Source organism: Mesoplodon bidens (assembly GCF_964165515.1).
Source record: "Mesoplodon bidens genome assembly, chromosome: 13".
NCBI classification, from domain to species: domain Eukaryota; kingdom Metazoa; phylum Chordata; class Mammalia; order Artiodactyla; family Ziphiidae; genus Mesoplodon; species Mesoplodon bidens.
In genome coordinates this window covers 47,614,014-47,636,637 of record NC_138169.1, presented here as the reverse complement: position 1 = coordinate 47,636,637, position 22,624 = coordinate 47,614,014, and the positions used below count along the sequence as shown (strand labels likewise).

The 22,624-nt window shown below is 41.1% G+C and overlaps 1 protein-coding gene across 1 annotated transcript in view; it reads right to left on the bottom strand.

Moving 5' to 3' along the window:
- Positions 1 to 7,424: 7,424 nt before the first annotated feature.
- Positions 7,425 to 22,624, bottom strand: part of MEP1B (meprin A subunit beta) — a gene marked incomplete at both ends in the record, with an annotated part of 57,931 nt that continues 42,731 nt past the window's right edge. Inside the window, one exon of the mRNA XM_081252140.1 lies at positions 7,425 to 7,898. Within this exon, the coding sequence (XP_081108266.1) occupies positions 7,425 to 7,898 (474 nt within the window). The remainder of the gene's footprint in view (positions 7,899 to 22,624) is intronic.

Genomic DNA, 22,624 nt, shown 5'->3' with positions numbered 1-22,624 from the left:
CATATGACTTCCCCAAATTGGATATTGCCAAGTAAATTTGAGTTTAGAAATATATTGAGTTAGAAGACTCACAGACATAGAGAACAGACTTGTGGTTGCCAAGAGTAGGGGGAAGGGGTGGATTGGGAGTTTGGGATTAGTAGATGCAAACTATTATATAGAGAATGGATAAACAACAAGGTCCTGTTGTATAGTACAGGGAACTATATTCAATATCCTGATAAACCATAATAGAAAATATGAAAAAATGTATATATATGTATAACTGAATCATTTTGCTGTACAGAAGAAATAAACAATATTGTAAATCAACTATACTTCCATGAAACTAACTTAAAATAAATAAAAATTTTTAAAAGAAATACATGGAATCAAATATCCTCCAAATCCTACCTATCTGAGGTTAGAAAAAGCCAAATCATTGAAAACAGTGAGTAGGTGCTGGGTAAATTGCACTGAAATGAATTTTCCCTTAAGCAATCCCCTCTCCCACCTCAGCCCCTCCATGCTTAGGTACTCATATGCTTCCTTCAAGATTTACCAAGTGTCATCCCCCAAGCTGATTTGGTTTCACGTCTCTGTGCTGACAGCTTTCTGGCTACCCTTGTAAGCTATAAGTCTTTGGTATCAGGGCTTATGTCTTTGCTGTCATATCTTCAAAAGTAATGCTACTTAAGATTCTACTGAATGACGGCATGATGCCATCACGTTCCTGATGGTGGCCAGTCTTCGTGCCATCAAGATCAAGACCCTGCAGCTGCATGATAATGAAGTAAAGTCAAAAGAATGACAAGTGAAATCTGTATTCATCATAAAATATCTAAGACTAAAAGAGAGTAAGATATGAACCTGTTTAGAGATTCCAGATCGAGTTTGCAACATTTGCCAATGAATAAATTTTTCTTCTAACAGTTTAATGAAGGCAATGAGTCCAGTTCTTTAATGAATATAAAGTGAACTAGAAAAGATCAGTGTGTTTCGGTAGGTTGACTCAAATATTGACTCTAAAAGACACAGGCAATTGAAGACTAGTAGATATGGTTGAATGACCTAAACTAAGAGTGATCTCAGGACCAGAAGCAGTGATGGGTAAAGATAAGAAACAGTTTGCATGCTCAGAAGCACAGCTGGCAAGGAGATATTGTGCAGGGCATAGGAAATAGCATCCATGGGCAGATCACAGGAGTTTAGAGCCAGAGGGAACCCTGGAAATGATCCGGTCCAATCTCTTAACTTTATTGGAACGAAACCCATGGAGGTTAAATGACCTCACTGGGATCACACAAAGTCCATGACAGAACCAGAGCTAGAAATAAAATCTCTTGTTTCCCCATTTTGTACTCGTTCCACAACAACCTTGTCTCCCAATTTCCTCAACTTTTAACTTTTAAAATAACATTTAAGGACTTCTTTGGTGGTGCAGTGGTTAAGACTCTGCGCTCCCAATGCAGGGGGCTGGGGTTCAATCCCTGGTCAGGGAACTAGATCCTACATGCGTGCTGCAAGTAAGAGTTCACATGTCACAACTAAGGAGCCTGCCTACCACAACTAAGACCTGGTGCAAATACATAAATAAATAAATATTTTAAAAATAATAAAGAGCAAAAGTTTTTTTTAAAAATAAAATAAATAAAATTTTAAAAAATAAAAATAACATTTAATCAGGTGTTTTTAAGCACATGGAATGCCCTACCCTGGTCCACCAACTTCTCTTTCTTCTAAGCCTAAAAATAGGAGCTGATGTTCCCCAGTCAGTGTTAGCTGGAAAGAAAAGAAACCTCTCCTGTTTGTAAAATGGATGCTCTGTGAATGTCACCTGCTTTTTGATCAAAAACTATGACTCAGTGGAGATACTGAGACAGGTGTAAGATGAAAAAACGTAAAGGAAAAAAAATCCAAAACTAAATGTCCATCACAGATGAATGGATAAAGAAGATGTGGTACAAATATACAATGGTATATTACTCAGCCTTAACAAAGAATGAAATAATGCCATTTGCAGCAACATGATGGATCTGGATCATCATACTAAGTGAAGTCAGTCAGACAGAGAAAGACAAACATCATATATCACTTATATGTGGAACCAAAAAAAAATGACACAAATGAACTTATTTACAAAACACAAACAGACTCACAGATGTAGAAAACGAACAATGGTTACCAAAGGGGAAAGGGGGCGGGGGGGGAATAAATGAGGAATTTGGGATTAACAGATACACACTACTCTATATAAAATAAATAACACGGACCCACTGTGTAGCACAGATAATTATATTCAATATCTTGTAATAACCTTTAATGGAAAAGAATCTGAGAAAGAACACACACACACATATATATAATGTATATATATCACTGAATCACTTTGATGTACACATGAAAATTGTAAATCATCTATACTTCAATTTTTAAAAATCCCTCCCAAAAAATCCACGCATAGCATGCACGCCTTTCATCCCACTGTATCCAGAGTAGCCCCTAGGAAGAGTACAAACTGGGGCACCTTGGGAGAGAAGCAGCTGTAGTACTAAACATGGCCACCGGGTGCCAGGCTTTTCCAACCAGCTAATAACTACCCAAGGATTACTCCAGTCGAGGATCAGAGCAGAGTAAAATTTTAAATCCAGCTGTACTGGGGGTCTCTATATTCCCATCAGTCACTTTTCCACTTTCCTTAGTTAGCCAAAGGCATTCAAATCCTGAAGTTATGTAAACAGAAAGAAGTGGCTCAAAAAAGGTAAGGGATTTGAAAGTGGGGCACTGTACAATCTTTTCAAGCCACATTTCCACTGGAAGAAGGCAAAGGAATTTTCAAAGGGCAAAACTGACCTATCAGAAACCTCGCTCTTTCTTGGCCCTGAGTCTCTGGAATTTTGAAAGTGAATGGTGCAAATCTGAGGCTCTTGCATAAAGAAAGTTGTACTTCGTTTTTTCTTCCATTGATTGGTTTTGAGCAACAAAACACCCTCAACCAAAACCAAAATCTATCAAGTATCATTACACTAAAGTTGACTTTAGTGTAAAGTTGACATTACACTAAAGTTGACTTTTGAGAACGTACATCTCCTTCAAGCCTCCTTCACCTTGACAATCAAACCATGAACCTACCTAATTGATCCTGAAGAACAAAGGAAAGATGAATTCTAACGAAGAGAATATCAGACTTCGGTTTGGGCATGAATATGTTCATGCTTCATTCTCTGTGCTTTTTACTACTTTCGGTGTAGCATGATTATTGACAAAGTAAAGGAAGTCTCTTTTTCAATTCAACTTTTAAGGAGGTGACTGATTTTACAAATCCAGTAAACTACCAGTAATTTCAGTTTTAGTTTAAGTTGCCATCTTGAAACAGTGTAATTGCCAATTAAAGTTTTCCCATAGCCACGCTTACTCGTTTCTATCACATTTCAGTGATTAGTGAATCCTGTGGAGAAATGGGACTTCTTCACATTGTAAAATGCTTGGCTATCCTGGCTCCATGTTTCTGTCTAGGTTACCCTGTCCTACACACAAAGGCCCTCGCTTTTGGTTCCTTGTCTCTGTGAAGACTGTAGAATATGCTGGTCCTGCATGTGCATCCTAGCTGCCCCCCTCTAAAGCTGGAAAAGTCTAGCCATGTAAATTATCATTGAAGCAAAACCTGAAACCAGGATAGACAATCATCTCACGAGGTGCAGAACGCTGTTCGTGCAGCCTGGGGTCCACTCTTTGTACAATCCCATTTTTTCACGGGTCTCACTAATCACTGAGATCGTATAAGACCAGGTAAGTATGGTACATTCTGTGTACACCAGTGATCTGGGGCACATTTTGAAGAAGTAAGATTTCTGTATGTTAATCATCCTGGATGATAGAAAGGTGTGGGAGTTATTTGTGTCAGCAGAAGGAAAAGGCAACCTGCAGAGACACCACTACTACAGTAACTCATAAAGTACTGGGATCCATGGATCAGTTAATAATTGATAGTTTATTTGGAAGGTTGAGATGACTTATCTTTCACAGATATTAATTGCAAAAGAATGTTTTGAAATATGGCCTGGGAAAATGAAGTACACATTTCCTTCTTCAGTTAACTATTAGGTACGCTATTATTTAACCCTGGACAAATACTTTGAGAGAGTTCTTGTTTATTTTTGCTGTTTTTTTGCCTTAACATGTTGCCAGTATTGGCCATTTCTAGAGTATCCATCTTCCTTCCATAGTCTTTGCCCCCTCCTGACTGTCACCCAGTGTCAGGGTGACATTTAGGGGCAGGAAGTTTATAAGGAAATCAGCAGCTGTTGCTAGAGTTGAGGATTTGACACCAGCGTGCCCTCAGCAATCCCAATACTCAAGTTCCAGGCTGTGGATTATCCCACTACCAGACTTGTTTATCCCCTAACTCAGCTACTGTCCTCACCAACCACTGTAGGTCTCAGTATTCCCAGTAGGGACCCTGCCTCCTGTCTCCCCCCAGTCTGGGTTTCTTCTCGCACCTCTTTCCCTGAGACTTCTTAGATCTTAACCCAGACTTAGCCTAAATTTCACATTTCCCTGAACCCTCTTTTTGCTCTATCTCCAGTTAGCTCATTATGATGCCTGAAAACATTCTCTAACCTGAGTTTCATAAATGTGTCCTTGTGAACAGCCAAAGTGACCCAGCAGGCAAACAACACTGGAGAGACTGGACTGATCTCACGGGCAGATGGAAGAAGGCAGGGCGGCTGGTGTGCAGATCTCTGGGTTCATTAATTGAAGTAATTTGGGCGGCATACCTCCCATCATTCCCAAACAGTAAAAATTTGCCTTTCCAATCCTGGCTGTATGAATGCTATAAAGACAGGTTTGAACTTACTTTTAGTGTCAATAAAATATTGATCAGCCAGCGCCTCACCCTCTGGCATGTCCCTAAGTGATATTCCCAGTATGTTTAGAGGAAAGTGTGTCTTATGTGCTCCAAGGTTGACCAACACCCAGTTAGTCTCTGATTCTCAGCCCTGGCACCGCATCCAGCTGGCCATGGCCACAGGGTCACTTCCTGCTTCTCAGCACAACATGAGCTCCTGAACTCTCTGATTATACAGCCAGTCCTGCAAACAGGCTCCTCTGGAGATGTGCGTTTACGCTTTTCCAGTCCTTCTGTAAAGGTTCTGTGTGCAGCTGCTCCATCAACCTGAGCTACAGATGTGCTTGCTTACAATGCAGGTATCCAGCAGGGTACCAGGCATCCAGGTATGTGTACATCCACATACCCCAACACCTATGCCTTGAACAAACATCCTCTCAAAGACACACAAACTCAACCCATGAGGAAATGAGCCACAGACCTCTTCATAACTGCAACTGAGGCTACACAGACGCCCAGCAGAAGCTTAGAAATGCCACCCATATGGGCATGATTGGCCTCCTACACGTGTGTCCATCCTTTTCTTCAGGATAGAACCTGAGGGAGGGTTTCTTTTTCTGGTGACAAATATTTAACACCTTTGGAGTCAGCCTGTCCTGCATTTGAGTCAGAGTTCTGCTCTTTATTATTGCTGTGGCTATGACATCATTTTCTTACCTATAAAATAAGAATGACAACTACCTCTTAGAGTGGTTACGAAAATTAAATGAGTTGACATATATGAAGCTCTTGACGGACCACTTAGTTCAAAATAAGACTCAATTCTGTTTTGAAATAGAATTAAACCCCTTTAAAAATGAGGGACGGGGCTTCCCTGGTGGCACAGTGGTTGAGAGTCCGCCTGCCGATGCAGGGGACGCAGGTTCGTGCCCCGGTCCGGGAAGATCCCACATGCCGCGGAGCGACTGAGCCCGTGAGCCGTGGCTGCTGAGCCTGCGCGTCCGGAGCCTGTGCTCCGCAACGGGTGAGGCCACAACAGTAAGAGGCCCGCGTACCGCAAAAAAAAAAAAAAAAAAAAAAAAAATGAGGGACAAGGCGGCGTGGGAATAACACACATTCCTTCTAACCATTAGCAAGTGCTTTTTGAGCATATATTACATTTTCTGCACAGACCAGGTACTAAAGCTGTTCTGAATGAAGACACAAGCTGATGGTTTACAGACAGTTAGCACAATAATAAAATCATTCATTGAGTAATTACTGTGTTCCATTCGTTGAAACACAGGAAATCACATGCACTATCTCACTTAGCTTACACGGAAGCAGTAAGAGGTAACTACTACTGTTATTTCCGTTTTTATCTATCTATCTATTTATTTATTTATTTTGGCCATGCCATGCGGCTTGTGGGACCTTAGTTCCCCAACCAGGGATCAAACCTGGGCCCTTGGCAGTGAAAGCACAGAGTCCTAACCACTGGACCACCAGGGAATTCCTTATTCCCGTTTTTATAGAGGAGGAAACTGAGTCTAAAAGGGTAACTCATCCAAGATCACACAGCAAGTAAATGGTCAACCTGGATTCAAATCCAAGTCTTTCTGACTCAGAGGCCATGCTCTGATGCAGGGGCACGTGCTCTGGGAGTTCACAGGGCAGAAGGTCACTGTGACTTGAAGTTCGGAGATGACCTCCTACAGGAAGTGGCTCCTAAACAGGAATCTGGAGGGTGAGTAAGAATTAGGAAACGAAGGGGAGCAGGGAGAAGGGGAAGATGTGAGAGGGAAGGAAGCAGTATTGGCTCCAAGGTCCTGGAGATGCAAGAGAGCACAGCGTCACCGACGTAAATTGTTCAGGGGGACCACAGTGTAGCGAGTAAAGAACGTCAGTGAGAACTGAAGCGGTAGGAAGAGGCCTTTCCATGAAGGCCATTGCATTGAAGGCAAGGGAGGCTGGTCTTCAAGCAGTGGAGAAACTCCATCATTGGAAGTAGGGAGTGACAGGAGCAGATAGGATCACTGGGAATGCAATGGGGGAAATGGGTTGAAAGGAAGAAATCCTGGGTGAGGGGAGAGCCATTAGAAGCAATGAGGAAGCACATAGATAATTCATGCAAGTGTGGAGGTGTCCTGGGTGGAGTGGCACCAGTGGGGATGTAGAGAAATGGACCAACTAGAACAGAGTGGAGGAGGTAAAACAAAAGGACTTGGTGATCGATCCAACGTGGCAGCTACTACTTGGAAGCCAGCACCTAAAGCTCCAGGTGCCTATGACCCTCAAACTTCCACCATTCCCCCTCCTAATACAATATGGGACCTGAAAGTAAAAGACTGATATTATAATAGTGTTTCAGGGGCTCCTAGATATGAGAATAAACAGTAGAGTCTGAATTTAATGATAAATGATGGTGCCTAATCGAGAATCTCCACTGGACCCTATCCTGGTTGGAAGGATGAAACAGGAGTTCAGTCCCAAAGCATCCCTCAGCAGAGCTGGGCGGGGATCTACCAAGGGGGCGATCCCTAACCGGGGTACCCTCCTATCTGTCACCAGCCACACTGGCCTCTGAAACCACGGTGAGCCTGGGACCTCGTCAAAGTCAGAGGCTGCACAACTCGCTCCCCAGGGGCGCTAGAGGCTGTGCTTCCGCTGGGCAGGGCTGTGGAGCAGAAAGCTGTACCCAGAGCACCTTCAGCAGCACCAGTGGAACAGGGCTCACGGCTCCTGTGAGTTGAGGCGAGGAGGGATTGAGGATGGCTTCCAGGTTGTCCACCTGGGCGACTGGATAGAAAAGAATCAGAGAAGCAGGGCGGGAAGGGGATGCTGCTTCAGCTTTGGGTGTGCTGCATGTCAGGCCGTCCACCAGGTGGGGTTCTGTTTGGCTGCACAGAATGAAAACCCAACTACAGCCGCTTAGTCGAAAAGGGGTTTGTTTTCCTCGGTAACAAGAAGCCCAGAGAAGGCATTTAGGGCTTGTGCAGCTGCTCAAGGAGGCCATCCCGGAACCAGGATCGTTCAGGTCTCCTGCTGCACTACCCCGGTGGCTTTCATCCTCGTGATTATAACTTGGATCCTGTAGTCACAAGCATTTTTCCTGACTTCCAAGCAGAAAGCAAGCTTGGAAGTGTAAAGAGCAAAAGACACATGCCGCTGACTCTGCCCTTTTCAAATCCCTATAGATTTCCACTTGGCCAGAACTAGGTCACATGACCACCCCAGGGGCAAATGTCACTTAGGCATTTTCAACGCTGAGCAAATCAGAACTATGAACAAAGAAGAAGAGACACTGGATAAAAAACAACCAGCAGTGTCTTCACGGGCACTTATGCAATATGTATTCATTACCCCAGTGTTGACCATAGGAATGCAGGCCATCCTGCATTAAGCTGTTGGCAGGGTATAAGAAATGTGGGATCTCCATGCCATATAATAGTAAGTACAAGACCAGTTTCCTGGGCAAGCAACTTACACAGTCACACAACTCTAAGCACTTAATCCCGTTCCCCATCCCAGGGGCTTCTAGGGCCCTACCTGTCCCTCAGGTCCTGACCATGGGCTCCTGTTGACCAATCAGAGGTCTTGGTAGCAGGAACCATTATAGTCCTAAGCTCTGAATGGACCAATCAGAAGGCTAAGTGATAATGACTCATTGATGTTGGGTCCTGAGTGGACCAATTGGGAGCCTAAGTAACAATGACTCTTTGATGTCCAGGAGCCTGAGTAAACCAATCAGAAAACTAAGTGACAATAACCCTTTCGTGGCCTCTGTCCTGGGTGAACCAGGTAACAATGACCCATTGGTCTTTTAGATCTTGAAAAGAACAATCCAGAAGTCTGAGATACAGTGGCCTCTTTTTAATCTGGGTCTGACTGGACCAGCTAGGGGTCCAGATTTCTGTCAATAAATAAGGGTCCAAATACCAAAGACACCCTTTCTCCACGGTCCAGTGGGCCACTCAGTGGCTGCGGGAACTTCTGTAGCCAAGAGCCCCACCACCCTTCACTGACCACAGTACTGGTCCAGGGTTGATGGTGGGCATAGCTTGGGAGGGGGATTGTGTCCCTCCTGAGCTGCCAGTGTTTGCTGCACCACCCTCAGCCTTGCCCATGCCCAGCTATTTTTTTTATTTAGTGTCACATGGTGGTTATGGCTGGGGTAGGGTCTGGGTCTTCCACCTCCACCCGTGCTGTAACCAGTCTTCCCTACTTTATTAAGTACCGGAGGGAATTAAAAAAAAAAAAAAAAAGCCCCAAACTTGGGTTAATGCTATGCTGTTGCCATCTTGAGGTTAATTTCCACAAGGGCCTCCAAATTTTCATTTTACACTGAGCCCGGCAAACTATGTAGCCAGTCTCAGGCAAACAGGATAAAGAACAGATAGACGTGATTCATATTTTTAGCTTTTTACTATTTCAGAAGAAGGAGTTGCCTGCTAGTTGAAATACATTTGCCCTTCTTGCTGACGTGTATCAACATATATGAAAATATTAAAACATAGAACTGTTCTCTCATTCCTGTTAACACCCTTCCCCTACTCCTTTTTTTTTCTTTCAGGGGGCGGGGGATGGATAAGTCAAGTTTGTATTAAACGTAGTGAAAAAAGAAATTAGCCTCACTTTATCATAAATGGATATGAATGGGAATTTAAAACAAACTATTTTTTAAACTGTAAAACAAAGGCACTAGTCTTTGCATTGGGGAAGGGAGTCATATTTTATCGATTATGTTCAACGTGAAGTACAGTACATGGCCTATAGTGGATGGCCAGCTGGCTGATTGATTGAAATAGAGCTTGATGAGTGAATGGATTTGACAAGGCCCATCCAGAGATTAGAGAAACCCTGTAGACAGCCAGAGCCAAGACTCAGGCACCCCCTGCAGACTCTGGTGAAGGCCAGGATCTGTTTTCTACCTTGAATCAATCCTTTTGTTTAGTTTGTTTGGGGTTCTGGAATTTAAACTTATTAGCAGAGTAGCAGCTATCTCGTGACCATGAAGGCCCCCCCTTCCCCAGTATATAAGAGCCACAACCACAAATCAAACTGGTCCTCCACATTGAAGGAAATACCTAAAAACAGGAACAAAACTGGTATAATTAGAGCTGGATTGGAGTTCCTCTCCATCAGGAATTTCTTTTGAAATCTCTGAATGTTGACAAGAAAGGTAAGATGGTAGAAAGAGACTTACCCACTAGTCAACCAAGAAATGATTTTTTTTTAAAGCTGATTTCTTTATCCTTAGCTCCAGACAAATGTGTATAGTTTTTAAAATTTATTTTTCCCTGTTCTGCCACTTCCAGCCTAAAATGTATTTATACCAACAGCCCCCATCACCACAACCCCCATGAATGGAATGCAACAAGGTGTTACAGGAAAAACGAAGTGTTATCTTCCACAAAGGATGGTTGATGAGTCAGTTTACTGCTCTGTCTAGGATAATCCACAGGAAAAAACGAAGTGTTATCTTCCACAAAGAATGGTTGATGAGTCAGTTTACTGCTCTGTCTAGGATAATCCACATCTAACTTTCTTTGACTTTGCAAAGCTTAAACAGAGTCTTGGGAGCAGTATAGAAGGAATAAAATTGCCTTTAGGAAGCAAGAACCACACTTTCATTTCTTTGAAAGAGGAAAGTTAATCCCAACAGAAAAACAAAGAAAGCAACAAAACTCATATATTAGCAGAAAGAGGGAGATTCTTTGTTATTATTTGTCATGTAAAATGAGAAGATAATAAACCATCAGGGATTGACCTTTTCACTGGAAGAAAGAGTTGACATTTCGATTCCTTTTCTGAGTCAGGAACTGGGTCTCCCCCGTGGCAACCACCATAGCCATTTGTTGGTACTGGGTGTTCGTACTATCTGTTGGTTATTTGACAGGTGAGTGGGTGAGTGAGTGCATCGGTTGGTTGGTGGATTTTAATTCAGCAAATCCTCTTCTTCTCTGATGTTATAGCAGCCTTTTCCTCATTTTCCTGGTCTTTGTTCTGTGATGCCTTAGGCTGGTTCTATCCCCAACACTGTTTGAACCAGCATGCAAGTCCCCATATGAGGACCATAAGAGCCATTCTCCTCCAGAAGGTGATCTGGGGTCTAAGCTTCTTGTTTTGTCTCTAATACGCTCTCATGTCTTACTTGAGTCCTGGTCCCAAGACTGCCCCACCTGCCCCTCAGCCTGTCCCACCCTAGTCAGGTTCAATAAATATTTCTGTTGTTGGACTGGTGAATATAAACAAGTTAACCATTCCCATTCTGCTTTTGAAAACAAACGCTTCAAGTAGTGAATTTTTAGAAAAGATATGTCTTGAGATGGCCATATTTACCTATTTAAATCTTTTTCTTAAATTTACAACTGAAGCCTACATTGAGTCTTACAATTGAAGCCTACAGTTAGTTTTCAGTCCAGTGAAATAATGTCCTGGCTTAAAAAAATACAGGGCACACAATTTTCCTAGCTTTTTAGTTTTTCTTTTTCTTTTCTCATTGAAAAAGTCTGCAACTTAATATGTAATTCTTGCTAAATTATAATATGATTTTCTTTCTATGGTTTGAAACACTTGCCTCTATTAGATTTCCTTCTCTCTCTGTGTGAACAACCGGATGCATTGTGCCAGATTCATCTCAAAGCAGATAGAACATCAGTAGTCACTTGGAGCATCTCCCACAGGCTATTTCAGAGAAGATCTCTTTACCAGTTCCTTCTTTCAAAAGTTTTTAGAGAGCACAAGTCTTAAAAAAAAAAAAAAGTACACACAGTAGAGTGTTCTGCCTGGGATTTAGAGCAGACAGGCAAAGGTTAACAAAAATAGAAAGAAATTTAACTCATCCCATTTTATTGAAAGCAATTTCCAAGTAGCTTATTTGTTATGATCCCATTTTATTGAAAGCAATTTCCAAGTAGCTTATTTGTTATGAAGATAACTTCATCCAAGCATTTATTTAATAGTTAATTAGCAGCATCTCTTAAAAGATTTCTGCAGCTAGAAAACACGAGGCCAGGATCCCCACTAATAATATCAACTGATGAACAAGGACGCAGCACCTACGTTTTCAGCTGATGATGTGGCAAAGATCATGAAATCCTGCAAAACTCAATCTAAAGTGAGTTATAAATCGTACAAATACCAGCTAATGGATAATGAGATTCTGTTCTAATGTTGATAATGTGCAATGTAAGTGTTTCCTGTTTCTTAAATAGGATATCTTTGACCATTTAAACAAGTCTTTAGCACCAAGCATCCACAGGCAAGAGTATATTAAAAAAGCCATTTTGTGTATGCCACTTGGAGGTAATGAGAAAATGCTTCGCAATGGGACACGCATAAGAGGAGGCATCAATGTCTTATTAATAGGTAAGAGCACGCTGAGTTAATAGTGCATTGATAACGTATTTTTATTGTCCTCTCCTCACCACACTTGTGTGACTCAGTGATATAATATTAGCAAGAAAACAAAAAGCCAAACTAGCACAATTACTGTCATCATTTTCTTGTATAAAAAATGTGCTTGCCTTTTACTGAAAACATTTTTTATCCTTGAGAACGTCATATGACCTTTTCAGAAATATCCTGTGTCCAATACATCAACCCCCGACCCAAAATTCCCCACATATTTCCATACTACCCCTCCTTTTATCCAGCTTTAAATCCCAAATTTGATCTACTCAAAAATCCAATAAACACCCTAAAAAACCTGACTATTGTCTAAATCTCCCTCTAACCTAGGCTATTCCCCCATCTTTCCATTTTATCCTTTAAGGAAAGTCTCAAAGACCATTTGGAATTTGAGCAAAGACTTCAAGGTGCTTTTATACAAGAACCTGCAATTGGCAAAGCTTTATCCACCACTTTCTCTGTCCCTCTTGATGCCAGGCACTCAGGGGGATACAGAAATACATGTGGTGCAATATCTGCCTCTCTGTCTAGTTGTGGAGATGAGACAAATAAATTTACTGAATTTGCATTTATTAAATACTTACTCCATGCCAGGAATTGCCAGCCACAGACAAAAAAAAAAAGGAAGACACAAAGATTGTCCTTAAGGGGCTTACAGGAGAAAACAAGAGGATAGACATGTAAAGAAATTATCAGTACATCAAAGTGTTTTAGGCTCTATGACAGAAGTATAAGCAGAATGTTAAGAGGGCAATGGTGGAAAAGTTTCCAAGAGAAGGATTTCAGCTTTCAACACTTCCCTTGAACTGCCATTTTAAGAACTTATTAGAAAATATTCCTGAAGAATACCTCAGTATCTTCCATGTTCGGTGCTATAAATTACTCCGATTTCCACTTAATTGTCACCTTCAAGAGACATGACCAGACTTCCCAGAATAGCGTAGCCACACAATCACAATCTTGTACTTAAGCTGATTTGTAATCCTTCGCCTAACATTTTTCTTATGGTTTTACTGATTGCATGTAAAGTCAAAGAGAGCTGGAACTTTGTTCTGTCACCTGCTGTATCCCCAGAGCCTAAAATGGAGTCTGCCACAAGGAAGGTGCTCAGTAGTATTTATGAAGGGATGAATGGTAAACGCACCGGCTTTTCTCAAATTGGCCTTGTGGCCAGCCCATTTTCCCTTTCTCAAATCTTCATATTTCACCCACCTTCCCTCCATCCATATCAGCCCTGACTCAATATCCAGTATTGTTCCACAGGGAAAGGTTTTACAGAATGCTCATCACACACTCACTGAGACCCTCTCAACAGGCCCTGATGCTTTAGACTGGGTTACAGTTAGAACCAAGGCCTGTGACAATTGCAAAACTATTTGTGCTAAGTCTACACAAATATCCAATTGTAATACAACTTTTAAAATTTTTTATTTTACACAGCTTTACAGTTTACAAAATATTGGCTATATTCCCTCTGTTGTATAATACATCCTTGAGCCTGTCTTACACCCAATAGTTTGTGCTGTAATATAATTTTTAAGCAAGGAATAGTATAAACTATGTAAGAAAATAAATTCTGGATAATAAAGGTTTTATCTTTTTGCTATAAGTTTATAGTCTTTTAGATCAAATTTCACAAGGATTTGGAATTTGGGGTGATGGGTTTTGTTCATTGCCTAACGTTATATGTCAAACAGAACGACTGCCATTCTGAGAAGAGGGAGCATGACACAATTATATTTGATAGGCAAGTGAAAAATGTACCCTGAATATTATTTAGGCCTAACCAGCTATTCATAATGATCCAAACAAGATATTGTCTGTTTTAAAGCTTCTTTCTGAAAACTAATTCTTTGAAATGTGTTATTTACCAGGGCTTTGATTATGCTAATCTATTCAATTCAATTCTATGAATATTAACTGAGTACTTTCAAGCATGTGGGGGGGAGGGGTAGAGAGATGAGGGGAAGTCTAGGAATGCTGTAAAGATGAATAGGAACGCCAAGAGTCCTATAACCTAGTATCTTACCATGTGTTACAGAATAGTTTTATATGGACATTCTATATTTTAAAAGAGCATGCTTCTCTTCATTTGTGTTTTCAGTATTCAAAATGGGAAAGAGGTCAGAGAAAACTTCTCCCTGTCCCAGAAGCACCTCTACCGATGCAGGTTCACCCAGCCCCGCAAACTGTCGTGGTTCTAGTTTTCCTGGTCACCTTCTCTATGGGAAGATGAGCAGAGCATCTGTTGCACTGAGCTCAGAAACAAACGTCCTCTGCTGCTCTTGGAGATAACATCCACAGAAGGCTGAAAATTAAAATAAAATAAACAGGGCTGCAGATTGTTCAAATTAGGCTACATGAAAGCCAGAGGAAGAGTCTGTCATAGCTGTTAAATTAGACCACGGCTGCTGCCGATTTGAGAGCAGATGAATGAATGACAAGTGTTAATAAACCCGGGAAAAGGTGCAAAGTAAGCCACAGGGAAGCAAGGAATGCAGAGCAGATGGACAATTGGATTTGAACAGAAGGAGAAAAATGGAATTTTTAGGTTGAGGTTTTTTTTAAAAGATAACAATAACCTATATTTCTACAGATGGACTTCTTTGCTTTCTGAAAGATTTTTAAAGTTCATCTCTTTCCATTTGCTGTCAGAGAAGGAGGGCTAGGGGATGCTAGTAAAAAGATATAGATAAGAATTCCATGGGTAAGAGTACTGGATGTTTTCCATAAATTTCAGAGAGCATTTATCACTTTGTACACTGAGTTATAATACATCAGCATTTTATAAGACTCTAAACCCAAATACAGGTCAATGAAATTAATCAATTAACTGTCTACCTCCAGTATGTTGAAATACAAAAGAACTATTCATTCGCTGCCATTTGGCAATGAACTGTAGGTGATAAATCTTGCTATTTTAAGAACCAAAACTTTTTCATTTGAAACTATTTGTTGAATGAATGAATGAATGGGTGGATGAAATGGATTGTACAGTTGCATTCAGGAGCATTGAAAATAATTTCTGAGTGAGCTTGGAAACAGAAGTTACACTGCAATACCATCATACAAGGACACCCTTGGGCGCTGAAATGTGAGTTGGAATCACAGCTTTACTTAGGCGGTCCTCACCTGGAGGGTTGAACATTATGAATCAAGTCTAGAGGGCAGTGGGATTGGCCAACCAAGAGACTGTCATTAATGGTCACTGGGCACCTGCTCTGAGAGGACCCTAAAGGGTAAGTGATCAGACCCCACGACTGGCTTTAAAAAAAGCAGTACCAGGTTTCTAATAGGTAAGGTAGAACTGAGTTCTGCACATCCTTAGTAAGTCCAATATTTTTCCTCTGGGAAGCTCTCATGAACTCACATCAAATTCCTAGGGAACAGGAATAAAGACGCAGACGTAGAGAATGGACTTGAGGACACGGGGAGGGGGAAGGGCAAGCTGGTACAAAGTGAGAGAGTGGCATGGACATATATACACTACCAAATGTAAAATAGATAGCTTGTGTCCACCTAGAGGTGTGGGATAGGGAGGGTGGGAGGGAGACACAAAAGGGAGGAGATATGGGGATATACGTATATGTATAGCTGATTCACTTTGTTATACAGCAGAAACTAATACACCATTGTAAAGCAATTTTACTCCAATAAAGATGTTAAAAAAAAAAAAGCAAAGTCCTAGGGAAATGGTGAAATGCAAAGGAAAAACCAAAACAATTATCCTTATATAAGATCCTGGGCTTCCCTGGTGGCATAGTGGGTTGAGTGTCCACCTGCCAATGCAGGGGACACAAGTTCGAGCCCTGGTCCAGAAAGACCCCACATGCCACGGAGCAACTAAGCACATGTGCCACAACTACTGAGCCTGCACTCTAGAGGCCCCGAGCCACAACTACTGAGCCCGTGTGCCACAACTACTGAAGCCTGTGCACCTAGAGCCCGTACTCCACAAGAGAAGCCACCGCAATGAGAAGCCCGCCCACTGCAACGAAGAGTAGCTCCCACTCGCCACAACTAGAGAAAGCCCACACACAGCAATGAAGGCCCAACATAGCCAAAAATAAATAATAAAATAATAAAATATAAAAAAGATCCTTATGCAACACTGGTAACACCACCACACACTCTAGCATGGTTTCAGAGAACACAGGACAGCTCCAGCACATCAGCAGCAGTAGCAATCTTCCATGAAAGGGCACCTTCAGGACAGCCATGTCCCAGCCTGGCATCACCGCTTAGCCACCGTGACACAGCTGCACCACCACCAGAGTCTATGGGCACTCGCAATCAGTGATATTGTGCATCTTTTCATGTACTTACTGGCAATTTGTATGTCTTATTTGGAAAAACAGCTATTCAGGTCCTCTCCCCATTTTTAAATATGACTGTTTTTTTGCTATTGGGTTGTATGAGTTCCTTAACCCGTTATCAGATAGACAGTTTGCATATATTTTCCTCCATTCTCTAGGTTGCCTTTCATTTTGTTAATGATTTATTTTGCTATACAGAATCTTTTTAGTTTGATGTTGTCTGATCATTTATTTTTACATTTGTTGGTTGGGCTTTTGGTGTCATATCCAAAAATTCATTGCCAAGACCAATGTCAATGAGCATTTTTCCTATGTTTTCCACTAGGAGTTTTACAGTTTCAGGTCTTATGTTTAAGCCTTCAGTAGACCCATTTCGAGTTAATTTTTGTGAGTGGTAAAAGATAGGAATCCAGTTTCATTATCTTGCATGTGAATATCCAGTTTTCCCAATACCATTTATTGAAGGGACTATCCTTTCCCCACTGAGTATTCTGGGCCCTCTATGAGGGTTTATTTCTGGGCTCTCTATTCTGTTCCATTGATCTATGTTTCTGTTTTGATGAAAGTACCATACTCTGTTGATTACTAGAGCTTTGTAGTATAGTTGGAAATCAGGTAGTGTGATGCTTCAAGCTTTGTTCTTCTCAGGATTGCCTTTTATAAGATTAAGTATAAGAAATTCAAATGTTATTTGTGTTACCAAGTCCAAGCCTGTACTGCTTGCTGCATGACAGGCCAACAAATGGAGAAAGAGGTTGTTGGGGCAAGGAGTAGCAACTTTATTCTGAAAGCCAGCAGACCAAGAAGATGGTGGACTTGTGTCCCGAAAAACCATCTTGCCTGAGTTAGAATTCAGGCTTCTTTTATACTAAAGGGGAGGGAGTAAAGCCAAACACTTCCTGGTTCTGGTCCGCCTCAGGAGGGGACATGATGATTTCTATCTCCCTGCAGCTACTCACAGGTGGGCCTGGTCAGGATGTTTCTTATGAAGCTGACAAAGGTATTTTAGCTTAATGCTCATTACCTGGGAGGCAGGCTTCCCAGAGATGGGCCATTATGTATAATTTAAACTTATAGGCAACATCCCTTTAGGGATTAACTTGTAATAGAATACAAAGGTTCTTCCCTATTACTACAATTCCCCACTGTCAATGTCTATTCCATAATCTTGTGGGAAAAGGGACAAAGACCACTCTGGCTACTTCCAGAAGCTACAAATATTCCTTAGAATCTTTAGTCAGTCCTTTATCTACAACTATTTGAACGTGATGAACCCCCTTAGCACTTTGTTCATTTGTAATTCAACTTGGGGTTTTGGTTCCAGTTCCCAATACACGTACTAAATTCCTGTGCTGTTTATCTGGACAAAATTACACAAATTGGTTGACGCTTCTCCAGCTACAGTGAAATTACCATCTACTTCAGTTGGATGGGCAGACCTGCTGGAGGCAAATGCGTGAACAGAGGCTGGTATAGAGCCCAAAGTTTTAACAAGTTGGCAACTGCTAGTTCTTTTAGAGCATTTACAGATTCTCTCACCTGGGCAGACACCTGGAATGGCCTATCATACAATATTTCAAAGGGGCTTAATTTAAGCCTGCTTCTGGGAGCCACTGATCCAGAGCAAGGCAACTGGCAAGGCCTTATCCCAAGTTAAGTTGGTATTCATTTTCTCAGTTTTTCCAGTTGATTGTGGTCTCCAGGATGAATGTATTTCCAGTGCCTTAATCCAAATCAGGGGATAATTTCCTTAAGAAGGGCTTTAACCAATTAAAAAGTACTGATTTTAAAAAATAACTTGGAAGACATTGGGATAGCCAAAAGGCACAGGAGAAGACATTCAGCATCACTAATCATCAGGGAAATGCAAATCAAAACTATGAGGTATCACCTCACACCAGTCAGAATGACCATCGTCAGAAGTCTACAAACAATAAATGATGGAGAGGGTGTGGAGAAAAGGGAACCCTCCTATACTGTTGGTAGGAATGTAACTTGGTGCAGCCATTATGGAAAACAGTATAGAGGTTCCCTAAAAAATTAAAAATAGAGCTACCGTATGATCCAGCAATCCCACTCCTGGGAATATATCTGGAGAAAACCATAATTTGAAAATATACATGCACCCCGATGCTCACTGCAGCACTATTTACAATGGCTAAGGCACAGAAGCAACCTAAATGTCCATCAACAGAGGAATGGATAAAGAAGATGTGGTACATACATACAATGGAATATTACTCAGCCATAAAAAAGAATGAAATAATGCCATTTACAGCAACATGGATGGACCTAGAGATTATCACACTAAGTGAAGTAAGCCAAAGACAAATATCATGATATCACTTATATGTGGAATCTAAAAAGATGATACAAATGAACTTATTTACAAAAAAGAAATGGGCCCACAGACATAGGAAAAAACTTATGGTTACCAAAGGGGAAAGGGACAGGGGGAGGGATAAATTAGGAGTTTCAGATTGCCATATACACACTACTATATATAAAATAGATAAACAAGGACCTCCTGTATGGCACAGGGAACTGTACTCAATATTTTGTAATAACCTATAAGGGAAAAGAATGTAAAGAAAGATATATACATGTATAACTGAATCACTTTGCTGTACACCTGAAACACAACATTGTAAATCAACTATATTTCAATTAAGTTTTTTAATAATTAAAAAAATAAAAATAACTTAAAACTGCTACACACAAAACAAATTGTTCACAAAATATTCTCCTTTCCTTCTGAAGGTTTTACGATGCATTGTTATCATTAATCAGTCTTTTACTATTAAACTTAAATGGCCTATTGAGACAATTCTGAGACGATTCTTCCACCACTGATTAAGACTGGCATAATGGCCAGAGAGGCTGGGACAGCTAGCTCAAAGGGAGGGGTTAAGGTTTGAAGCAACATATCCTCACTCTTGTTCCCTTCCTTTTCTTATTTTCCCTGATGTAATAGCACAAATGCTTGCACATATGAATTTCATCATTCTTCCCTGCTCTTCACAAAATAGCTAAAGAGTCATTCAAAAGCCACTGTAAAACCATAAATAGCAATTGATCACCTCTAACCATTAAAAGGTTGCCTTTTTGCTTTGGCATCAACCAACTGGGATTACAATGCAATTGAAAAGAAACTTGGTTACTGCTGTGACATACAACAATTTAAGATAATTACTAAAATTATGACTGATGGGACTTCCCTGGTGGTCCCGTGGTTAAGACTCCGTGCTTCCAATGCAGGGGGCACAGGTTCAATCCTTAGTCAGGGAACTAAGATCTCACATGCTGCGCAGTGTGGCCAAAAGATAACATAAAAATAAAAAATTTAAAAAAAATTTTAATAAAATAAAATTATGACTGCTATCGTTTACCAGGATATACTAGAACTTAAGGAGTTCCATATGATTTCCAGAATGTGTACATTAACAGCATTTACCCACATGATACAAGAAGTTTTATCACCACTTATTTGATGATGCTGCCCACATAATTTAACATACCAAATAAGCCTAATTAGTTTAATATTTCTCTCTCTGAGATGGAGAGAAAATAATTTGAGTTGTTCCAGGGACCCTTTGGAAAACCTCAAAGTTAGCTAGAGGTCAGGTGAACTTCATTTAGAATTTGATCTTTGGGAAGTTTGTCAAAAATATCAAAAAGTTTTAACCACCGATAATAAAAGAGCTCAAAGGCAAGTACAGATCACTTAAACAAAGAAACTCGCAATCTATTACCAAAAGCAGTTCAATATTTTAAGATAACTTTGTCCTCTTAGAGAACCAAATTCAGGTTTTGTGCCACTTTACCTTTAAAATTCATTTTCTTAAGTTCAACATTAGTAAAAGTTTTTAAATATCGCAAAACCGATTTGGCTGTAAATGGAGAAACAGAACCAAACAAAATGAAACAAAAAACCTAAAGGACAAACAGAAAATCCTAAATAAACCCTCAAGTTCAATCTCCTGTGACACAGGAGAGCATAAACGATGTAATTAACACAGCAAGGGTAGCAGTACATGGTATACAGAGTCCCAAGAGAACCCCGCCTAAACCCCTTGTGGAGACCCTCACTGCGGCCACACAATGTAACAAAATATCATCCTCTTCTCACCCATGGGTTCATAGCTGTAATCAGATCACTTATCCAAAATGCGCCTCAGAGTACTTTCTTTAAGGATAGTTGAAACATTCCCTACTTTTTTTTTTTTTTTTTTTTTTTTTTTTGCGGTACGCTGGCCTCTCACTGTTGTGGCCTCTCCCGTTGCGGAGCACAGGCTCCGAACGCTCAGGCTCAGCGGCCATGGCTCACGGGCCCAGCCGCTCCAAGGCATGTGGGATCTTCCCAGACCGGGGCACGTACCCGTGTCCCCTGCATCGGCAGGCGGACTCCCAACCACTGCGCCACCAGGGAAGCCCAAAACGTTCCCTATTTTAAAAGACAGAAATTCAAGCCAAAAAAACCACAAACGGCACACACAAATGCTAGCGTCCAAAGAAACCAACAAACCGGTTCACAAGTTGGGTAAAAGTCCAACAGCTCTTTCCTCTCTCCAACAGGGTACCCCACTCAAATACAAAAGAAATTTGTTTATTCCGGACAAAAAGCCCCGGAGAGGAAATAAAGTTCCCGGCTGTTCACACCAGAGCAACTTACCCTATTGTATGAAGCCCCTCGGATCCCAAATGTCGATTCTTCAATCCACTGCCAAGCCCTGGGGGAGCCGGTGCCACTTAGGAAAGTTTGAAGAGAAGATCCTTAGGACAAGTGGTTCCAGCAGCTCCTAGGGCCCAACTGGGGTTGGCTAGCCACAAGCAGCAAGGCTCCTGGCTGGCTGGGCCAAAATGTGTTTGAGTCCAAGCTCGTACTACTTGCCTCACAGCAGGCCAATAAATGCAGTGATGAGCTGTACGGGCAAAGGAATAGCAACTTTATTCAGAAAGCCCGCAGACCGAGAAGATTACAGACTCGTGTCCTGAAGAACCATCTTGCCTGAGTGAGAATTCAGGCTTCTTTTATACTAAAGGGGAGGGAGTAAAGCCAAACACTTCCTGGTTCTGGTCCGCCTCCGGAGGGGATGTGATGATTTCTATCTCCCTGCAGTTATTCACAGGTGGGCCTGGTCAGAATGTTTCTTGTGAAACTGACAAAGGTGTTTTCGCTTAATGCTCATTACCTGGGAAGGCAGGCTTCCCAGAGATGGGCCATTAGGTATAATTTAAGCTTATAGGCAACATCCCTTTAACGATTAATTTGTAACAGAACACACAGTTTTTCCCTACTATATTTGGGGTCTTTTGTGGTTTCATATGAATTTCAGGATTTCCTATTTTTATAAAAAATGGGATTGGAATTTTGATAGGGATTGCATCGAATCTATAGATGGCTTTGGGCAATGTGGACGTTTTAACAATATTAAATCTTCTGATCCATGAATACATGACATCTTTCCATTTACTTGTGTCTTCCTCAGTTTCTTTTATCAGTCTTATAGTTTTCAGTGTACAAATCTTTCACCTCTTTGGTTAAATTTATTCCCAAATGTTTTATTGTTTGTTTGTTTTGTTTTGTTTTATTGGGGTATAGTTGCTTTACAATGTTGTGTTAGTTTCTGCTGTACAACAAAGTGAATCTATTATAAACGGGGCTGTTTTCTTTGTTTCTCTTTCAGATATTTCACTGTTAGTGCATAGAACTCAATTGATTTCTGTATGTTAATTTTATATCCTGCAACTTTACTGAATTTGTTTATTAGTTCCTTGGTGGTGTCTTTAGGATATTCTTTAAATAGGATCACATCATCTGCAAACATAGACAATTTTACATCTTCCTTTCCAATTTGAATGCCCTTTATTTCTTTCTCTTGCCTGATTTCTCTGGCTGTGACTTCCAGTACTATGTTGAGTAGGAGTGGCTAGAGTGGTCACCCTTGTCTTGTTGCTGATATTAAAGAAAAAGCTTTCGGGGCTTCCCTGGTGGCGCAGTGGTTGAGAGTCCGCCTGCCGATGCAGGGGACATGGGTTCGTGCCCCAGTCCAGGAAGATCCCACCCGCTCCTAGCCGTGGAGCGGCT